The sequence below is a fragment of the Helicoverpa armigera genome, chromosome 3 (assembly GCF_030705265.1).
Source record: "Helicoverpa armigera isolate CAAS_96S chromosome 3, ASM3070526v1, whole genome shotgun sequence".
NCBI classification, from domain to species: domain Eukaryota; kingdom Metazoa; phylum Arthropoda; class Insecta; order Lepidoptera; family Noctuidae; genus Helicoverpa; species Helicoverpa armigera.
In genome coordinates this window covers 7,143,574-7,164,230 of record NC_087122.1, presented here as the reverse complement: position 1 = coordinate 7,164,230, position 20,657 = coordinate 7,143,574, and the positions used below count along the sequence as shown (strand labels likewise).

At 38.4% G+C, this 20,657-nt stretch overlaps 1 protein-coding gene across 4 annotated transcripts in view; it reads right to left on the bottom strand.

Moving 5' to 3' along the window:
• The window catches only part of Grh (grainy head), a 101,185-nt gene that overhangs the window by 32,345 nt on the left and 48,183 nt on the right, over positions 1-20,657 (bottom strand). For all 4 annotated transcript variants that reach the window (XM_021333100.3, XM_021333101.3, XM_021333102.3 and 1 more), the window contains one exon: positions 5,336-5,545. In XM_021333100.3, coding sequence (XP_021188775.2) covers positions 5,336-5,545 — 210 coding nt within the window. The remainder of the gene's footprint in view (positions 1-5,335; positions 5,546-20,657) is intronic.

Genomic DNA, 20,657 nt, shown 5'->3' with positions numbered 1-20,657 from the left:
AACATCTATTATTTAACATGTTTCAATTAATGCTGTTAGCGTTTCTTCAATTTTGTACCTACTACTTGTTATTTTTTTTAATTTATCATGTGGTTTATTGAGCTGGCAGGCCAAATAATTAAAAAAGGCAAAATACGCAGAATTAATAGTGCAAAAATCTATATAAAACTATGTGTCAAAAGCAGTTTCGTTTAGCGATATAATTTAGTAATTATTATACCTTTTTTAATGTTTTTACACATATTTTTCATTAATTGTTATTTAAATATACGATCATATGCGAAACTGTTGTTGCAGTACAAGTTTACTACGACTACTTACAACATTCTGAGAAACAAAGGGCGACAGAAATATCTCAGAAATACATATTATACAAGAACGTTTCAAGTAGGACAGTTTACATGTAATAGCGATAGCAAGTTCATTTACATGGGAGCGTTTTGATTTGTTTGCATGTAAGCGCGCACCTCGCGCGGCGCGGGCGCGGCTTTCGTCGGCCGTTGTCAGTGCGCGCCGATTTATGATAATTGAAGACATGTTTCACCGGCGCTCAGATGTTTATTTTAGATAAGAGTCTCTCGCGGCACTATTTCATGCGTCCGAATTGGTCGGGACGCGCGACCTCCCGCGAGCCGAGCCGCGGACGCTGCTCGCCCGTGTCCGATTGCAATTCTCGCTTTGCTCATTCTTCACGATTTATGCACGCGATTTGTAAGAGAAACGCGACGAGTGTGAAATCGCTCATTCGATAAGATAAAGCTCAGCTGTGTAAAATATTTCTGTGGGGATCGCCAAATTTCCGTAGAGCGAATAACTAACAACGTGACATGCGAAAAGTGAAACGAATTTGTAATTTCAAGAGAAACTAATTTTTAAATCTTTATAACCTACCCAGTAACTGTTGTCGGTTCATGCAAATGTGCGAATGTGCAAGTTTTATAATCCGAGGTTGGTATGCCCGCGGCGTGACGCGTAGATATCGTTATTCATATGCGTGGAGCACAATGCCGTGTTTGCTTGTCGCTCATTGTTGACGCTTGTACAAACGGGACAAAGCGCGTTTCGCTGACAGCTGACGCTTCTCGCCCTGTGGGTGCTGCCAGAATCGAGTACCCAGCTAACTACTTATGATAGTTTCGCAAATCTTATACCCATTTTAAAGTTAACTACGAATAAAGCACAATTTTGGTATTTATGTAGATATTGAATAATAAAAATAAATTGTCAGGAGTTAAGGGAAGCGAGTCTCACAAACACTGTCTTACTGTAGTTGTGAATTAAATACCAAATTGATTAGTTCGTATTTCTTTAAACCGCTCTCAAACCATTTGCACAGATTGACGAGATTAATTTTATAATCCTAACGTTAAAGTAATACATGCGTACGAGCAAGCCCCTCATGCAGACTGTTTATTTCTCAAACTTTATCAGGTAGCGGAACATATTTCCCAAACTGTTAATCTGATATCAGTGTCATGTTGCTCGCGATTAACATAACAGTAACTGTAATAAAAGGCAAGAATGATCACCATCTCTAGCTGCGTACTACATTTTACATGCAAATATAAATTTTCTTATCAATGCTGAATCGGCTCGTCGCTCGGATGCAATTGCCATTATAATTATTTGCAATGTTTACTTAACACCCTTTCACACATGATGAGATCTCGACAATACGATGCTAGGGTGCAGCGACCCTCGCTCATACATGCATTCAATGCGTTTATCGAAATACCTCTTACGATACACAAAGAACACCTTTCATATTTTTTATTTTTGATCTCTACGTACAATTATAGAAAAATGCTGGAATCGTCTTATCAAAATACTATAACTGCACTGGGTAAGTTAAAGCTAAATACCTAGGGTTTTGTGTTATACTGGAAAATGTTATAAATGTGTATTTTACGTTATTTTAAAGAGCTTCTTTTTGCAATTATATTTTGTATTTATACTTTTTAATGCAAGAAATGGTCTTAATTTATTTGCAGTAATTAAAATTATAAGACCATTTAATCCAAATCTACTACCACCACAATCTTCAAGGACAAAAGCTGAGTGAACTCAGCTTAAAATAAGATTATTTCATGTTATTAATTTACCGACAAATTATTTTCAATAAATTTCTTGAGATAACAACTTATTTATCTTAAAGTTGAATGCTGAAAACTCTCATGTAATTCCGTGGAACTCTGGATAATAACTTAATAAGCAAACATATGCGCAGCGGGCGCTATCTGTAACAACATCTGAAGCGGCGACAGTTTATCCATCGTTTGACGAACTGATTACAATCTCCCGAACGATAAACGAGACGGAGGAGGCGCTTGCAGCGGATGCGACCGACGTAATTTCATTCTATTTTAATATATCATTCGACTAAATGTAGGTTTATTGCTACTTTTCTCACGGAACTAATACATTATCAAAAACTTTAATTGAAAACGATTTCGCCATTTGTCTCTGTCATTAAATCGGGCGTTTGATTACACATAACTGTCTCTGGCCATTAATTTCAAGTAAGTTATTCCCTAAATCGTAATCAATTAAGTACTTCTAACGACGAGTACCTACGTAGTATAATAATAATGAGTTCCTTTACTATCGGCATAACGACTATCAGGCGAGTTTCTTTGCGCAGCTGTTTCAGGGGAATATATTCGCATGATAAAGAATGGTCAAGAAAGAATGGTCAATCCCCATTCTCATTTTTCGCTACGTGATGACCGCCACTGTCAGGGACATAACGATGTTACCATCTTTTTATGCATTATCCTCATAAGAGGGTCCGTTATATCCAAGGGAATTGAATGGTATTAACTACTGTGTCTTTAACAATACCGACGTATCTTCAAGAGGAAACCGGTTCTAGTCCTAAATGGGTCACACGGTTCCAAGTCCCTGAGTTTTTGTTAAACCACCGCGACATTAACGACACATACGCACAGCCTGCTCGCTAAATTAAACTATTCACTTTCCGCTTTTAGCATATAGATAAGTTTTTTTATTTTATTCTAGCGTTTATAAAAATATGACGATAAGATACTATATGATGAGTATTTAAACTGTATTTACAAAATAGTACTTGCTTACCTTAATTGTAATTAAATACGCAGATAATTTCTATCATTAGCTCGTAAAATAAGTTAGGTACATTAGTGTGGAGAAACCGACTTCCCGTTAGTACAGCAAGTGCGAACAGTGACAGGGTCAAGAGGGCGAGGCCCTCCCTAGAGGCATCCCGCCGCGCGTTTCTATGCTAATCTTAGCGTTAGCATTCGACAGCCTCCGACAACTATTAATGGTTATAGCCGCCGTTTCCATTTAATACCCGTAACATCCGCGTAGTCCTGTTCCTAGACTGCGGTTAGCTGCGCCCGCGCACTACGCAATGCGTTTACGAAACGCTTTCACGCCTACGTCAACGAATCTCGAAGGAATACATACGGAACTAGTTCATTTCTACATCTATCGAGCATTCAATTCAAATAATACGAGCGATTTAGACAACAAATAGTGTGCTTCAAACCTGACGATGCACTGGCGCTGAACTATTAGCATACAAACGCATTTGGAGACACAGCGCGCGTATGGGTGCGGGCGGCTGAGAGCATTCGTTATAATTTTGAATGTATGAATGAGCAATAGCGGCGCGCGTTGAACCGTGCGCGTGGGACGCGTGCCGACAATGACTCGAGACAAGTCCTGGGCGTCCTTGTCAATGTGAGCCGCTTCCAGCCACATCCGTCTATTGTCATTATTTGTATTTATGCACTCCCGTAAACAGTGACGAGCATGACGGGCGGAATGGAGCGCCCCGAGTGTCACATTCTGGAGCGTCGGGTGGCAGCAGCCGAGAGCCGGGACCCGCAGACCCTCGGCCGCGCCGCCGTGTGTGGTGACACGTGGGAGGCTTTTACCACTTCCACAGTTCTCTATTCTTATATGAACAACCTACATTACACAACTTCCAGTTATACGCTTAACTATGTACGTATTCAGTAACAGTTACTTATTTTTCGTTGACAACGAAATTAAATTCAAAGATTTACATTTTCACGGATTTAAAACTAGTTTCCTTTATAACTAGTGTTTATGGAACATAATAAAACATTAATAAAAGTTTAAATGGTGTGTATAGGGTCAAGTTAACATTATGCACTCCTTGTATTAAGAATGTGACGCGGCGTTTGCTCATTTTTGCGTCGCTATTCAAAGGATGCTGTTAACAACCTCTTTCAAAGAGCGAGTATAATTTGATCGGGGTCGCGTTTCTATGGGAATTCGTTGAATGCACCGACTGTATTCATAATCATTTGGAAGAATTCAAAAAGTGACAGAGGATTTTCATCCGTTTAGTGATTTACATTTTATACAATTTATTCCATAAAAACTATATATATTATTGTATTTAAATTTATTTTATCTAAATGGAGACGAAATAATAAAAAAAGAACAGTGATTCTAGGTCGATAATCCCAAAATATTTGTGATAAAAACACGTGTTTTCGTAAAATGTTGGCAAATAGCAAAAATATGTTAATTTCGGCATGATATACAGCGGCAGTTGGAGGGGTAAGGTGCGCGGGGTTCGCGAGTCGCGAACTGCTATTTCGTTAATCCCGCCATAGGTATTCAAATGAGCGCTCATGATTTATTGAGTGGAACATTAACATTTTTATTATTTGTTATTCTTACACCTTTCGTTGGGGCCGGAAGCCACGCGGCGTCTTGTCTCAGTGTACTCGTCCGTGAGACTTGAGCAACACACACAGCCCCCGGCCCCGCCTGCATCTCTACGTGCACAAAAACTCCACTACACAAAGATTGCATATTATCATAGTTTACATATAAATTTTACGCGAATTCATTCCGTATTCACCGCGCCACAGAATTCGGCGATTATAATGATAATTGCTCCGATACACGAACGTTCAATTTGATGTACGGCCGTGAGAATCGACGATTGATTTTCCGTGATCATTCTTTGATTCCACTTGATTGTTAGGTATCGATGTTTGGGATTGAATTTACATATTCGATTATCTCTCCTTAGGTTTTTGCTATAAGTATATCTTTTTTTGGATTTATGAGTCGCACCAGATATGTTTATACTATGCTTCTTATGATTTTTTACCTAGTCCGCCGCAGTATTTACTTGGTATTCATAGTATTTGTATATTAAATAATTAGAAAAAAATATATGTAAAATGATAAATTATGACTCATTAGACAAATGATAATGTGTAAACACAATAGAGCAAATAAACAAAAATATGAGTAATTCAACTCAGTGGTGGAGCAGACAGGCGAAGAAGAAGCAGTTGTGACTCACGGCCAGACGTCGACTAGCTTGGCGTCTTTGTGTAAGTTGAGGTGCGCGTCCTGGCCCAGCGGCGGCAGCTTGTAGTACTCGATGGGCTGGCCCTGGCCGTCGTCCGCCACGGCGCCCAGCACCGCCGACGTAGCGCTCAGCGGGTGCTCCGCGCTCGAGTAGTACGCGCGCCACGATTCTCCGCTCACCTCCATCACCTCTTTGCGTCTCCTGCAACAATACAACGTACTTCAGAACAATGCATCAAAATACTCAATTACACTACACAGGTGCATCATCGCTAAACTTATCAGTCCTCTATTTGTAATGCTCCATTCAAGTCATCGTATAGTAGTTCGAGTAAACATAGCGTAAAATACTGGTATACAAAACCACGGTAGTTTTACGAATGACTCGACTACAACTTACGAACCAGTTATTAGGCGTGACCATTTTGGTACGGATACTGACCTTTGATGGTACCCACCGGCGATCATCGTATAATGTGACGCTACGTTTGCTAATTGTTGCGTACACAGAGCATGAGTCAGCATTGCTGGTGTCTGGCCCGAGAGTGAAATGACTAGTTATTGGAACGGGCTTCGAACAGACGCAGGGGCGTTGTCTAATTCGGGTGAGTTTATGCAAGTTCGTTCAGTACTCATACGTCACGCGGTCGGGTCGCCTGGTGCCGCGCAACCTGATGTAGAACAGGTCTGAACCGCTCGCAGAACCGGAAGGATACGAGGCAAATCCCTGCTCCCTCGCTAACCAGTTTAGGTCGTCTGACGTCACACCCAGCGGTATCCGACGATGCAGACAAATAAATAAAAAATGTTGGAAGCACGCGTCGGACGGGTTTGACCGGATCGTAGTTCTACCTGATTCCTGTTCCTGGTGTGTTAATACATCTTGGCATTTGTTGTGTGAAATGTGACATACTTATCCACTACCACTTTCTTTCCAGTCAGCTTGAAAAGTTAAGCTAAAACGAGATTCCAAAAAACTAACTTCTGGAATAGATACCTACATCGAAACACTTCAATCCATGTACGCAGTGATAGCTGTCCGGCAATTCCTATGTATGTTCTGAATTGTAGTTGCAAAAGTTACAAACTTCGTAAGTAGTACTGTTAGTTGGATAAGATATTCTGTGAAATCAGGATATTTAAATAATCAAGTCCAGGAGCATTTCGGCGAATCATTATCATGTTAGCGCACGTCATTACCAAATCAATGAAGCTACCCAGGCTACAGAATGTCGCGTTAGTATCAAGTAAGAATAGAATGTGCGAATTGGATCAGAGAACTGGAAAAGCCAGCTTCTGGCATTTAACCAGCCGAAGCGTGAGTCATTTGACGAGTTAACTGGCAGGCGGTGGCGCAGGGGGCCGGGCGGAGTGCGGGCTGCACCACGTGAATGAGATTCCGGTAGGTGCGCACGTAAAAATCGTGCAACGAATCTAACAGGTTTGCTGGGGTCCTTGCGAGGCCACCGGGACTGGTCTAACCTGCCCTGTGCAGCCGAACCTCGAATTTCCGATCGTTTCCTATCACGTTTGCCTCGAACCGATACATGTAAACATACGAACTTGTTTACATTATAAACTCATTCAATTGCTTACATTCTGGAAGTATCGGGGCTTGACGTTGTGCAACCACTTTGACAAAGCTTCGGGTGACTGGCACCTCAATAAATAATTAATTGATTACTCTTTTCTGGCTGTCAATTGTTCGAGCCATTTAATGTTTCGCAAGTCGCCTTGTTGCCTACTCCTTGTATATTTGTTTGCTGTTGAGTATTGAATGGAGCGATTAGAAAGTATCGCGCACAGCTGTCACGACGATGTGACGTATGCTAGAGCGGAACGGATGACTTTGGCAAAGGGTTGAAGAAGCCTTGGCAACGCAAACAATGCATTCGACACGGACATTGCACGCACGACTATTCTCAGACAGCTTACAAAATCCTTGCTAGGACTAAAGGAATAATGTTGCTGTTGTACAATATTCAGTTCTCATATAGAGTGGGAGTAGTTTAAGATCCATGTGAGAAGTTTAGTGAGATGAAAAACTATAGTCATATGTACCTACAAAGATACGCCTGAGTGAAAGCTCGGCTATGAAGTTGTCTCAAAGAATATGAATTTCGTGCTCGGTCGAGTCGGAGACATTGCGGGATGGATTTATCGGAGGTGTACAGCGTACAGCGAAACGATCAGTCGGCGGCGGCGAGTTTCGAAAGGCGGCGCTCGTCCACGTCCGGTGACGCGTCCAACTATCGATCATTCGGTTCGTTAATAAATAACACGTTGGCGTCGCTCGCCGCTTATCTGCTGCTCGGGCATGTGGAAAAATTTGGTGTAGGTGTCGTAACGGAGCGGCACGCATGTCTCGTAGGGTTGCGTGCGCCCGCCTGCCGAGCTTATCCTCTCCGGTCGTTCCACTCGCGGCTGCAGCTTCAATATTCATCTCTTAATTAAAATCCAAGAATAAAGATTAAATAATTACTCGATAGTACAGCAATACTACCATGGGCTAACATCTACTTGTAGAGACGGTATCATAATAGGTACTATCTCTACTATTCACAAACAAAACTAAAGTTCTTAATATAACCATGTAAGTCTCGGTGTAACGATGCAAACTTTCACGTAGATGCATTTAGCCTGTCTTCTCATATGCAATAACCTCACGTAGATATGTATCCATAAATGTTGTTGTCGCATTGCAGATATATTGAATCATGCGCGGAGAACAGGCCGCGCGGCTTCACCTCGCTCACCCGGCAGGTGCAGTACTACCTTCAAGGGAAAGTGCAGGGTGCGGCACAAATCTACGCATGTTTTATCATCAATGATAAGAGAAACTAGTACCTATCGCAACTAACGACTCATTACCAGCGCTGAGCGAGACTTGATAGAAACTGATGATTTAAACGATTATCTTTCATTACACTATAAATAACATTGTACATAATTAGGTATAGTTTCTGAATATGAATATTAAAAGTGATATATTTTATTAGTAAATGATTCAATAACATTGCAATAATTCTTCACAGGTAATTTATAAATCCACCCATTGTATCGAAATGATGATGTCAAGAAATTAAGAATCCTCATTAGTCGAATGCGATACCCTAATTACCCCGTTAAAAGTAGAGGTATAGATAATAAGCTCAACATATAAGCGTTTATTAATGCAAAAGTGAAAATGACATTAATAATCCATTTTGTATTCCCACATTAAAGCCAACGATTCGAGTTGGAATGTAACTTCGCTGCATTTTGTCAATTAAAGAATTCGCTTGCTTGGATTGTGGCAGCGCTGGACGCACACTGTTATGGCAGCACAAAAAATGTACATTCTTCATACCAGTATAAATAAATAAGGGATGAGTACAGGCAGCAGTGAGCGCGAACGCAGCCACGCTGGGCAAAACTAAACGAGGAGCATTTTCGACAAACCTCTTTTTGCGGCCTGACGAGGAACGCATATGCGATGATTCATTTACGGACTTCTTCGCCGTACAAGTATGGCCAACATTATTACTTCTGTTTTCTTGGCAGCATTATGTACGGTCAACAAGAAATGTTTTCTCAGAAATATGCGCCCACGCAGATTAAAGATGGAAACGCAACATGGGCACTAAATAAGTCATGTCTCCTGTCTGCGTAACTAGTGGCATTCAAGTCTGAAATTTAACGTCGCTCTATAATTACGCGCTGAAGCTTACAATTACTTTGTGCCAGCCAGCAACAATAGATATCTACCAACATAAATATTTAGATTTTCGGTATCTGCCCACGTTCTATCTATTATTATTCGGAATGTTTATTGGTATTCTATTAATGAATGACTATAAATAAAAGGGGTGATATTGATACATTGATAACGATTTCTTTGGGGGCTTTCTCCTTCGTCCCATAAATATATCTACATTGTAAGGTGACGTCAGTGTCATTGTTTAAATTCTATTCAAAACGAGAACCGTTACTTCTCAAATCGCATCTTATAAAAAGAATATGAATTCCTTTAAAATACAGTCACAGATGTAGTTGACTGAATTCACGTTTCTTTATAGAGTCACTCATAAAGTTTTATTTAAAATCTGACATTTGGCAGGAAATAAAATGTAATTCAGAGCGCACGAAATTGTTATTCAGAATTCTTTTTAAAACCGTTGATTGACCGTTGAGTGACAACGCTCAGTAGGTTGAGTGCGGTTGAATGCGACGTTAACTCGCGACTATAAGAAGCGTTCTTTGTATTGTGAGGCGGCGCGGCGTGCGGCGCTCGCTGGACGCCTGACCCGTCACAGGCATCACTACCAATACACGCTTCATTTACAATGGAGAATAATTGTTATAATTGGAACTTTTCAATTTGTACATTATATTGTGAATTTATTTTGTTTTTTATTCTATGCAATATTTTTGTGGATAACATTTTGCATGCATTTGTAAAGAAAAAAATATTTTTCTTATCAAAATAAGTTCAGTTTTAACCTAAATTCCTAAACACTGAACCTGAGTACCATTATAAAAAACTAAAACAAAAACTTTATCTGCAAACAATACGCATGGAAGACAATTTGTGCCATTTACAAGTGAGGGGAAGTGCGGAAATAGAGACGGCATTGAAGGCCGAGCGCCTGTCTGAGTGTCTGCGACGCATAAGAATATGCTCGCAATTATTTCACCCGCGAACACAACAAAAACTCAACCAAGCACTTATCATCGATCATTTTAAAACGAATTATCTTTAACTAGCATTTAACAATAAATAATCATCCCATTTAAAAAAAACGATGTAAATATTATTATGTTATCTTTAAGTTATAAAGTAGTAAATTGAGAATATTTCTAACCATGAACAGCCACATAAAAATATGACTGTAATCGTCTTAACGGTCGAGACGCGGGACGTACAAATGTTTCGGTTTCACTACAAATCAAAATGATATATACAATGGAAGTTGCACGCATTAAGCTCTAGTTAAGCTCGCGTAAAGTGTCTTATTAGAAGAGTTACGAGCTTAGAAAGAAGGAACGCCCGCGGCGCCCGCTCCTCTCTAAACCCAAAATAAATGCATCGTTTCCGTTTTGTCTGACTTTTCTAATTTGAATGCTGTGTGTGGTCCATGCTCATCGAGAAGGCGTTACTTAATAGCTTGTAGAGCCTTTATTATAAATCAGACCCCGACCAGTATAAATCTGTAAACAATATAAATAATTGTGTTCACTAATAACATTAATGGTTTCGTAAAGTAATAAGTAAGGATGGTCGTATCGTTATCTTGGAAAACAAATGAAGAACAATATTGTGAAGCGCAGCTCATTCCGTGGCGCAGCTCAGTCAGTTAGTCATGTTTGGGCTGAGCGACTTGCATCGCCTGATTAAAGTCTGCACGTTTCAATGGAAATGTTAATGCTCTCGATTGTGTGCTAAACGTGATACTCACCGAACGACCAACTGAACAAAGAGACCATATCTATAAATTTCATGATGCGAACTAAACGAATAAAAAACCTATAAATGACACTACAAATGAATTTTATTCTTTAAAGCTACAATAGTGGAAACTTTGATACGAATGCTTGGATAGATTTGGCTGCTGTCGTTAAATCACCATGAAGATATAAATTAAGAGGTGGCGGTCTGCGCAGGCACACAATACGGCGCGCGCATTGTGCCGTGCCAATTGAAACAGGTTGCGCTTGGCAGGTATCTATATAAAGTGATTTATGCCCGATTATGTTATACTCCTGCGACTATAATTAAACCGCGAAGCCATTATTCCCCAAAGATCTACTAGTTCTGTGACACTGCCCACGGAAATATGGCAATGCTGATTTAATGCATTCAGATTTGTTATCGCATTGTTTAACTTAGATGAACTGGCGAGACTGTTAAGTCTCTCAAGCATTGAGCAACTATTAGTCAGCTATTACAGATAAAACACGATTAATATTGATGTCTTACTATAATGCTAGCCAGACACTTAAAGTTATTTACAAATTCCATTCTTAGGTCGGAACGTCCACGCGGACCGCTACGTAAACACCGTCATTTAGCAGTTAATACGTAAACCGTTCTAACAACAGCCTAAAAAATCTTACTCGAAACGATTAAGAAATACCTGTACCTACAGATAGACGAGTCAATAAGCTTTGTAAAACGAATGTAAATATTTGTCGTATTAAGATAATTTATCGGGAATTCTGTATGGAAAAAGTGACAGAAATAATAAAAACTTGTGTACGAAGTAGTAAGTGGCGGTGCGCGGACAGCGGCCAGGCGGCGGCGCAGGCGCCTCGCGGCTACGCAGCTTTTAAAAAATCGCAAACCACTCGTCAGCAAGCTGACAATTGTGAGAACGCGATCAATTATCCTGTGCAAATAGTAATTGTCAACAATAAATAAAGTATGAATTAAACTGTGCAGGAACGTTTTCATTATCGGTACACTGTTAAAATAGCATGTCAATCATTTTACGAAGCAATCAGCGAGGCCGCGATGGCAGGGCGCGAGATAAGCTTTTAATTACTCCAACGCCTATTTACATATTGTAGGAGATACTCGTGGATATATCGCAATTAGGGGCGTATACTTCTTCCTTTTACGCCTCAGAGTGGTTGGCTCTGTTGCAATGGATAACATCTGTTTGACGGAAAGATTAAATGCTCTCACGAAGAAAATTAGCAATATGCTGTGCGCCACACATGCGTGCCGACTGAATTGCGATTTCCATTTTGTAAAACATTAAGCAACGTCCAACAACATATTTTATACACCGAAGTCCGATTACTGCTCATGTCTACCTATGTGGAATATGATTTGCATTTTATAAAGTAGCGTGCTAATTCGAAATAAATTTGTGTTTATTCGTATCATTAGCGTTCCTATTAGCTCGCTTAATAAGTTGCGCGGAATTAATTTACTCATTAAAATCAAAAATATAATTTTGTTGAAAAATTATTATTTCTTTTTTTGCTAATGATTGTTTAGTTTTTCGGTTTGATTACAAAGATAGGATTACATTGCTTATTGAGGCGTATTATATAGAAAGGCAAGGTACCGTACAACTGTTTCTAAGAAAATACCTCAATTTTGTATAGATAAGTAAATATTAAACTTAGTTTATGCAGTTAGTCAGTCATTATGTATATTAAGAAAACTATTAAGTGATAAAGTCAGTGACTGTTCGATATACATAGTTGATGTTTGCTGGTCGCTGATGGAAACGTACCTATAACGCGCCAAATCGGCGCCTGATAATTGCGGAGGTAGATAATTTACGAGCAGTCTAAATAACCCAGCGCCGTCATCGTCAGCCTTCCGCCACCACGTAACCGCCCTCGAGGAATGTCTCAATAAATGTAAATACATATCAGGATACCTAATGGCGACAAACCAAAACCATCAATCAGAATCTTATTTGCGCATTCATTTTACGTTTTACCGACCCTTACGCAGACGAGTCTTGTAGCCTTATAGGTGGCACTTTATTAATTTAATCGAGATCATATGTGGCTCTGCTTCATTTGGTTAAATCAACTTTTCTCAACTTTCTAAGGAAATTTTAACATCATTAACTGTTGCTATTAAAGGCACGGAGCTAGATGATGGAGCACCGGCCAAGAACGTTCAAATCTTATTAGTGGGATAAATATCCGTTGTCGTTTTTTTGCAGTAAGTAAGATAATTTTATAGTTAATTTACGTGCGATAGAGTAAAACGGCGTGTTCGTTCGCTACGCTGCCCCGCCCGTCGCCCGCACCGCAGCGCTATCTAAATGCAAATCGGATAGGTTCGGTGGATGTCCACGATAAATCAGCCTCACGGGCCGCGCTCCGTTATCCGTCCGAGTCGCCCTCGGGCGCGACCGTGCGACGCACCACTACGCTATCATACCATTTCACAATGCAATTATGCCAACACAAATTATATGGACTATAATTAGATTCTGAAGAACTACATGCTCTTCAAAACACAGATAAACATAGGTTTTCAAATTACCTAATGACAACACTGCAGAAGAACTTCCAACTATGTGTCTATACTATCAATTTGCATAAAATTATATAAAACGGGACGAAAATGCTACTCTATCAGTAATCCACAACGGTCAAGGCTTTTTATCTGGTACGTTGACATTAATTTCTTATTTTAATAAAAAGCGATATCAAAAATTCCTGTGGTAAGTTCAGCAAATTAATAATTCTAACTGTGCAAGCATTGTGATCGATGTGAGCAAGTCGACGCTTACCTTTAGTAAAATCTATTTACAGGTAAGTATATTTAGTTGTATTTGCAACAGTTATTAGTTAAACTAATAGCGACAAGAGAAGTATGTCTGTTCTTAAGCCTTGAAGTGAACCTAAACGCAATAGGTGCTTAAGGAAACGCAATCCACAGAATCATTTATCATTAGTGTAGTACAAGCGCAAACAGACGTCGGTGCTAGGTATCCAGTGACTGTATCCATTACCGTAGCGGAATAAACATTTAACAAATACCTTGTAGCCATGCATCTCGACAATCTACAACGTCACACCAAATGTACCAGTGTACACGCATACCGACTATTCTATTAAAATCTGTGTTGCAATTATAAGTTTAAATTCTATAACTTTATTTAATAACACGCTAATATACATTTACCGTTACAATGTTATTTATTTTGTATAAACTACAGCAAACTCATTTTGCTTTTATGAAGTGTGCAAATCAACAATTGCCTTTAACTAGTCGTAATAAGCGGTATTTCAGTGTGCTTGTTTAAGTATCGAATCATAAAAGCTGTGTTCACTTGCAATCAGATATCTGCACATAATTGTCGCTCGGTAGCAGCGTCCATTCCTACTTCATAACCGTTTTTATCGACTAGTTCCACTAGTTGGAATCTAATTAGATTAGCTGTGTTCAAGTCTCAAGATTAAAAATTATCTCCGATCGGGCCGAACGGAAATGTCTCTGTAATAAAATTGTTTTCTGTTACACTTTTTTTTTCTATCTTCCGTTCTCGTTTACCGCATGTCGTGTCATGATGTCATTGAACACATAATCTATTACTAATAATGCCTCATAATTATGTGTTGCACTTTATATTTGCTCATAAACTTAAAGTTTTTATGGTATATTTAATAACTTCTTTTATACAGTAAAATGCATGCATGAATATTCTAATTTAAAAAACACCAATCGTTCAACTTCTAAAATAAATTAGGTACTCTTACAAACATCTCAATCATGAGCATTATAAACTGTTATATTTATTTGCATGGGTTAAAACCACAATCAACTAGAACGAGAATTCATCAAACATCATTGCTTGGAGCTTAATTCTAAGATCTTTAACTTCATATCCATGCTCTTGTTTATTATTGGTATAGATAGACAATTTAACGTTATTGCCAATTTCCGGCAGTCTAATTAGCAAGTCATTAATAGTTCAATGCTATAACAGTTTATATACTACCAATGAGTACCGACAACGCCGCTCACAGAAGATTTAGTTCACAATTTAATGGCAGTCCGCAATAATTAATTAGATTCGAATCAGTTACTTGATATTCACAGAAATACTTCATAAAGCTAAAGTTTTATAGTACATTTTAACATAAGAATATATATAATAATGACTAATGATGTTATCAAAACCATTCCGTCATTATAAAATGATCGGCAACGAAATTTATTCAAAATAAATATTAATTAAGAGGCACGAGGTCCAGAGGAAATATTTTGATCGAAGCGATTTTCATCATGGTTAAATATAGAGGAGTCATGAAAAAGACGCAATTTTATGTAGATACAGACACTTAGCGGGCACAATTATGCAAATATGCAACGTCGATTATTGGCTAGTAACCACCGACTAGTTGCGGGAATTTATCGGCGACTACCTGCAGCTACTGTTGCTGATGTATGTCCCGGCTAAGAGCTGCTAATTGCTTATGCAATGTCTCAAACATTAAATATCTCCTTTGCGTTATATAATGGCAAAAAAACTTTTTATTTATCGACACCTGTACGTATGTATGTGTAGCTGTCAGCATTCTAATTATTTGAATAATTAATGACATTTGTGTGTCGAAAGTATTCGAAAATAGTTCGGCTTTTTCTTTTTAAAAAGTGCTTAAATCACATCGGCACAAACTAGCAGAAACGCCTGCAGAAACAAAGTAGAAGTATCTGCTGTTTAACTTATCGTGGAAACTTATCAGTATTTAATATCACTTTACTTATTCTGTTATATGTTTAATTAGATATGGTCTTATTGGAATGAAACATTAAAAGCAGAAATGACTTTTTCTAATTTCATATTGAAACTAGTTAGAAGTACGAGTATATGACGCCCCTTACTCTTTAACATGTGAGTAAGTGCCTTATGTAGAATTATACTTTCATGTATTTTACATCTCTTATAGAAAAAGCCCTCATTTGTATATAAATTGATAGTTCGTCATTTTCCAATATAAATTAAACGCTTTAATCGATATTTCTCGTGACTACAAATCTAGTGAATACTGCAAGTGTCACATCGGTATTTAATGTGGCAAAACAGACGGCGCCCTTGGCTCATAATAGATATATATGTTTATTTATTAATGCAGTGTAAATAAATTAATTAATATTAGTAGTTGCGCACGATTGCAATCTGTAAATCCAATACATTATTTCAACTGCAGCTCTATGACTATATGCTTCGACTCTTTACTTGTAGGTATACTATATACAATGTATTTGTCAAAGCAATGTTTGACGTTTAAGACGTAGAGGGAATAATACGCTTCTTATTCCTACCCCGTGGGAGACTTCACTGTAATATAAATGATGATTTTTCACCAAAACTCTTTGTATAAGCAATTATAAGTGCATTTTGTCGGTTGTGTCTGTCATTAACTTAAACGTACGATGTTATTTTAAGGGCCGTAATCGCCGTTCCAGCGAGCCTCTGCGCTTTTTTGCGTACGCTCACAAAAAGCTATGCATTTAAACGCTTGAATTATGAAATTACAGTATTGAGTGTAAACAAGAATTGTTGAGAGGCGAAGCTGAACGTATACACGCAATTCATCGTATCTATACGTTGTACAGTATCCTATGTGCCAATAAATTGTATATACATAATTCATTTCCCGAAAATATTGAATCACCGAAAAAACAATCATATGATATATGCAAGTATCTCGCAGTATTGCAATCAAATCTCAGTAATTTATTGTTAAGATAGACCAATCTTTAATAATTCACTACTTATAGCAGTTTTTTAGTAAACATTTAAAAATAATTTGATTATTTCCGAAAATTAATTTAGTTAGTTAATAATAAATAAGCATATTTTATTTTTACAACCTTATTCTGCAGTAGGTATTATTAAGGAGAATCATATGTTTGGACTCAACTTTATAGTCTAAGTTTTTCTCATATGGTGCTATTAACAGTTTACGAGCATTATTAAAATGTAAGTCTACTAAACAACCTAATAATACTAGCTTGACTACTAATTGATACAAATACCTATTCAAGCTTGGGTAAGTCGTCTCGACGGCAAGCTGGCATAGCTGACCGAATTTATTATCATATATTGGCACAATATAAATGAGTGGCCATTGTCTCAGCTAAAAGTATCCACTTACATGTTGCTGTTTGCTGACATATCCTAATACATTACGCAAGCTCTACACCCAGAAACAAAGGCTGTCTATTGATGAAATCACTGTATTGATTCACAATGCGTAAATTCATTCTGTTATGACAGGCGAGCATAAATTCACGGCGGGACCCTCGGATGCTGCGAAACAATGAGTGTCTCCCCATCGGTTGATTGTCAAAACTGTGAGATATTACCTCGGGCCGCCGTAACGCTCATGGACACAGGCCAAAGAAAGGGTTGAAGATACAACAATGGCGTGGTTCGCAATTTTCTTTTTAATGATAGGGTAGACAATGGTCAGTGCGACGCTCACCGTGTGAAATCACCGAACACTATTTATATGCAAGATGGCCTTATAGAGCAACGGAATAAATTAATACGCTTTTTCTACGAGATAAGCTTATGCGAGCTTTGTCACGATCATGTACAATAAACTTGATTAATCGTTCAAATTATACAATTCTGCGTTGTTATTATTAAATCCAAGTTCGTTTTAGCATTAGATGACCCCTTTCAACTAAGAACGAAAAAAAAAAGAAATTTATGCTATAGATAAAAATACATACGTGTTCAATTTGAAAATACGAAATACGGAGAGCTAGCCCTCGTGTAAGGTTGAACATATTCGTTTGAGTTAATCTCACGTCACAGCTATAATGTAATAAACACCTGCGAGTAACCGCAAAATTACAGGCTCCCGATGTCAGCGCGGCGCTGCGCACAATAGCGCAGGCAGTGGCCACAACAACTGATTGCCAAATTACAGGGTAAAGTGTCATAAGTACCGGTTGCCGACCGACCCGACACTGTTTAATTCATTATTGTTGTTTACCGCATTTGAACTTTATCTAACTCCGGGGAATTAATTACGCGCCAAGCTAAAGACCGCAAACGGTGATAATTAATCAATGTTAATGAATTTGCCATCCAACATATTATTTATTTAACTGGAAAAAACTTGTTATCCATATTCATAACTAATGCTATAGTGTTATGGCTAGCATTTGGCCTTTTTTATGAACATTCGTTCATATTGATTTATTATTAAAACAGTTGCTACAGAAGTACCAAAAGTTGAGTACTTAAACTGATACAAAGTTCAGTTTAAAGATGTTTAAATTGTAAGAGAGAATAATTAATTATTTTCGCTTTAATGACAACATTCGCCGGTTGCACAAAAACCCTAAAGCGTTGCGGCCCTAATAAAGGGTCGCGTATAAGAAAGCGACAAAAAATTAAGAATCGCCCCGATGAGCCATTATCTTCGCATGTTAAAAATAATATGGTCATAGGGTAATGCACATTCATGCGAGCCACGTCCAGGAGCGCATTTGAATATTCCTTTGTGGCGTGCACCCCCTGCCTGCGCCGGACTTCACACGCTCTCGGCAGGTACCGCAACAACCCCGGGCCCGCCCTGCGACCATCCAGCGCGAACTACTGCGACACAATAGTTCTGATACTTTATGCCGTACAATAAGTAAGAGCATTTCACATTTTGCTAGCCAAACAGAATAAGTGACATGGATTGCAGGAAAATGTATGTAACTAGGAATTCATATTATTAAATGACACCTGAGAAAAGTAATAGCTGTCCGTCTGTCACCTGAGAAAAGTAATCCCAGTTGTTTAAAAATGCATAAAAAGCAATACTTCCTCATTTAAGACACTTTAAAATATATTTTTCTTATCGTATAGAGTATAGACTGTACATAAAAAAGGCAGTCGAAATGTTATTAGAACACATTGAAGAAGCAAGTGTCAAGACTGGTTAATCGCAGTACTATGATGGACTCGCAATAACATTGTTCGTACAGCGTGATTGCTAATAATACGATTATTATTAGTTGCGTACTAATGTTATAAGGTTGAATACAAATCGACGATGATTTGTTTAAATTAAGTGTACCTGGGCCGTTAGCATTGTGGACAATATTACGTGTTGTTGGTGCGTTCCAAATGAATTCTTGGGAAGCAATAACTTGCGCGCTTTAAATATGTTGCACGAATAACATTTTAGACTTCACTAATGCTATAAATATTTCACCAAGGGCTTTTTAAGTTAAGTTGTTCCGAGTTAGGAATATTAGTTATATCGCTGTTATTCGTCAATTTAATATATTAGCTATCGAACATATTAAACGATACACCTTAACAACTAACTAACGGGAGATAAAGTTTGGATGACGTGTTTAAAGGCGACTTGACGAATCTTAAGATATTGAAAGTCGTTAAGTGGAAGAAAGCAATAAATTTTAAAGTTCTATTAGGAGAGTTGTATTTTACGACATTAAAATAATCTATTGCTTCAAAAGTAATTGTTTTTGTGACTAACTACGACTATCACTGTTTCAATTATAGCCATTCAAATGATTATATACGTACTATCACGATCTTTTGAAGGTTCTCATTTTGCTTTAACTATAGAAATAAAATTTACTTTGAGCGCAACCAATGGTATTCGATTATTTTTATCGATACATGAGTAATGTCCAACAATAACGCCATCGAACGTTTTACTAAAAAGGAAGTTTGTAATAAATCCAATCGTACACCTGCCATTCAGGCGTATTCACATTTATACGGCGATAATGTTGACGATCCAAAGTTGCAATAAACTACGTTGGGTGTAATATCGCGTGTCACTTGACATTCGTGTGTATTCAGCTTTACCGTGGCAGGACGGCGCGGGCGCACGGCACAGGGCTTTAGAAAGCGCGCACCAATAAATACTCGTCCGATTATGATCTACGGCGCGTAGCCCGTAGCCACGCCGCCTGCGATACGTATGTAGTCGCGACGCCTTGCGCTTACCACCGGATCCCCGCAACCGTCACATTTGATCGATATTGTACACAAATGTGTAGAATGTATGTATAAACATGTCCACAATACCATTTATACTTTACATTTAATTTTAGAAAATCAAGTAGACATTGACATTTACTGCATAAATAAAATTGGACGTACGGTAGTAGGTATGTTATAAACATCGGTCTACTTTATGTACGGTTTCTTAAGAGCAATGGAGAACATTTCGAGCCATGCCTACCCTTGAATGCGCCCGAGAGAGCGCAGGCTTGTGGGCCACATTCCGCGCTGCGCTCACGCATCATACCTAGAAAAACTTACACAGCGCGCGTGGGATTCTCGGGAACATGCTTAATAAACACAAAAACACTGCGCTATGTTAGGATACAATGAACATACATGTAATTACTTATCCCTGAAGATAAACATTACAATGTACCTACACAGCAATTAATTGTATATTATTTTTGAAGTAAGAAACGAATTTATCTGAATTTTTTAAACGACTCAGTTATTTTTCGTCGATTTGTGACTATTGCTAATACTTAATTACAACACTTTTAATGACAACTTATGTTTATGACGTTCATTGAAATCGCGAAGAAAATTAATAGTGAGATAAAAGGGATTCACATCGAGATATTAAAAGTTTAATTTAATAGTCTTAGTTATTTAGTGAAATTCCTGTAAGTGCAGTGAAGCTAAGCAACTAATAAAATGGTAATTGCATACCATGTGTAGAGTAACATGCGAGGTTCGCCCGCGGCTCCTATTAGCATACAGTCGGCCGCGCCACTGCCATATTGACATCGGCGATTCGCCAATATCGACAAGTACGTATGCGTAGGAGGCACACTCGCGAAA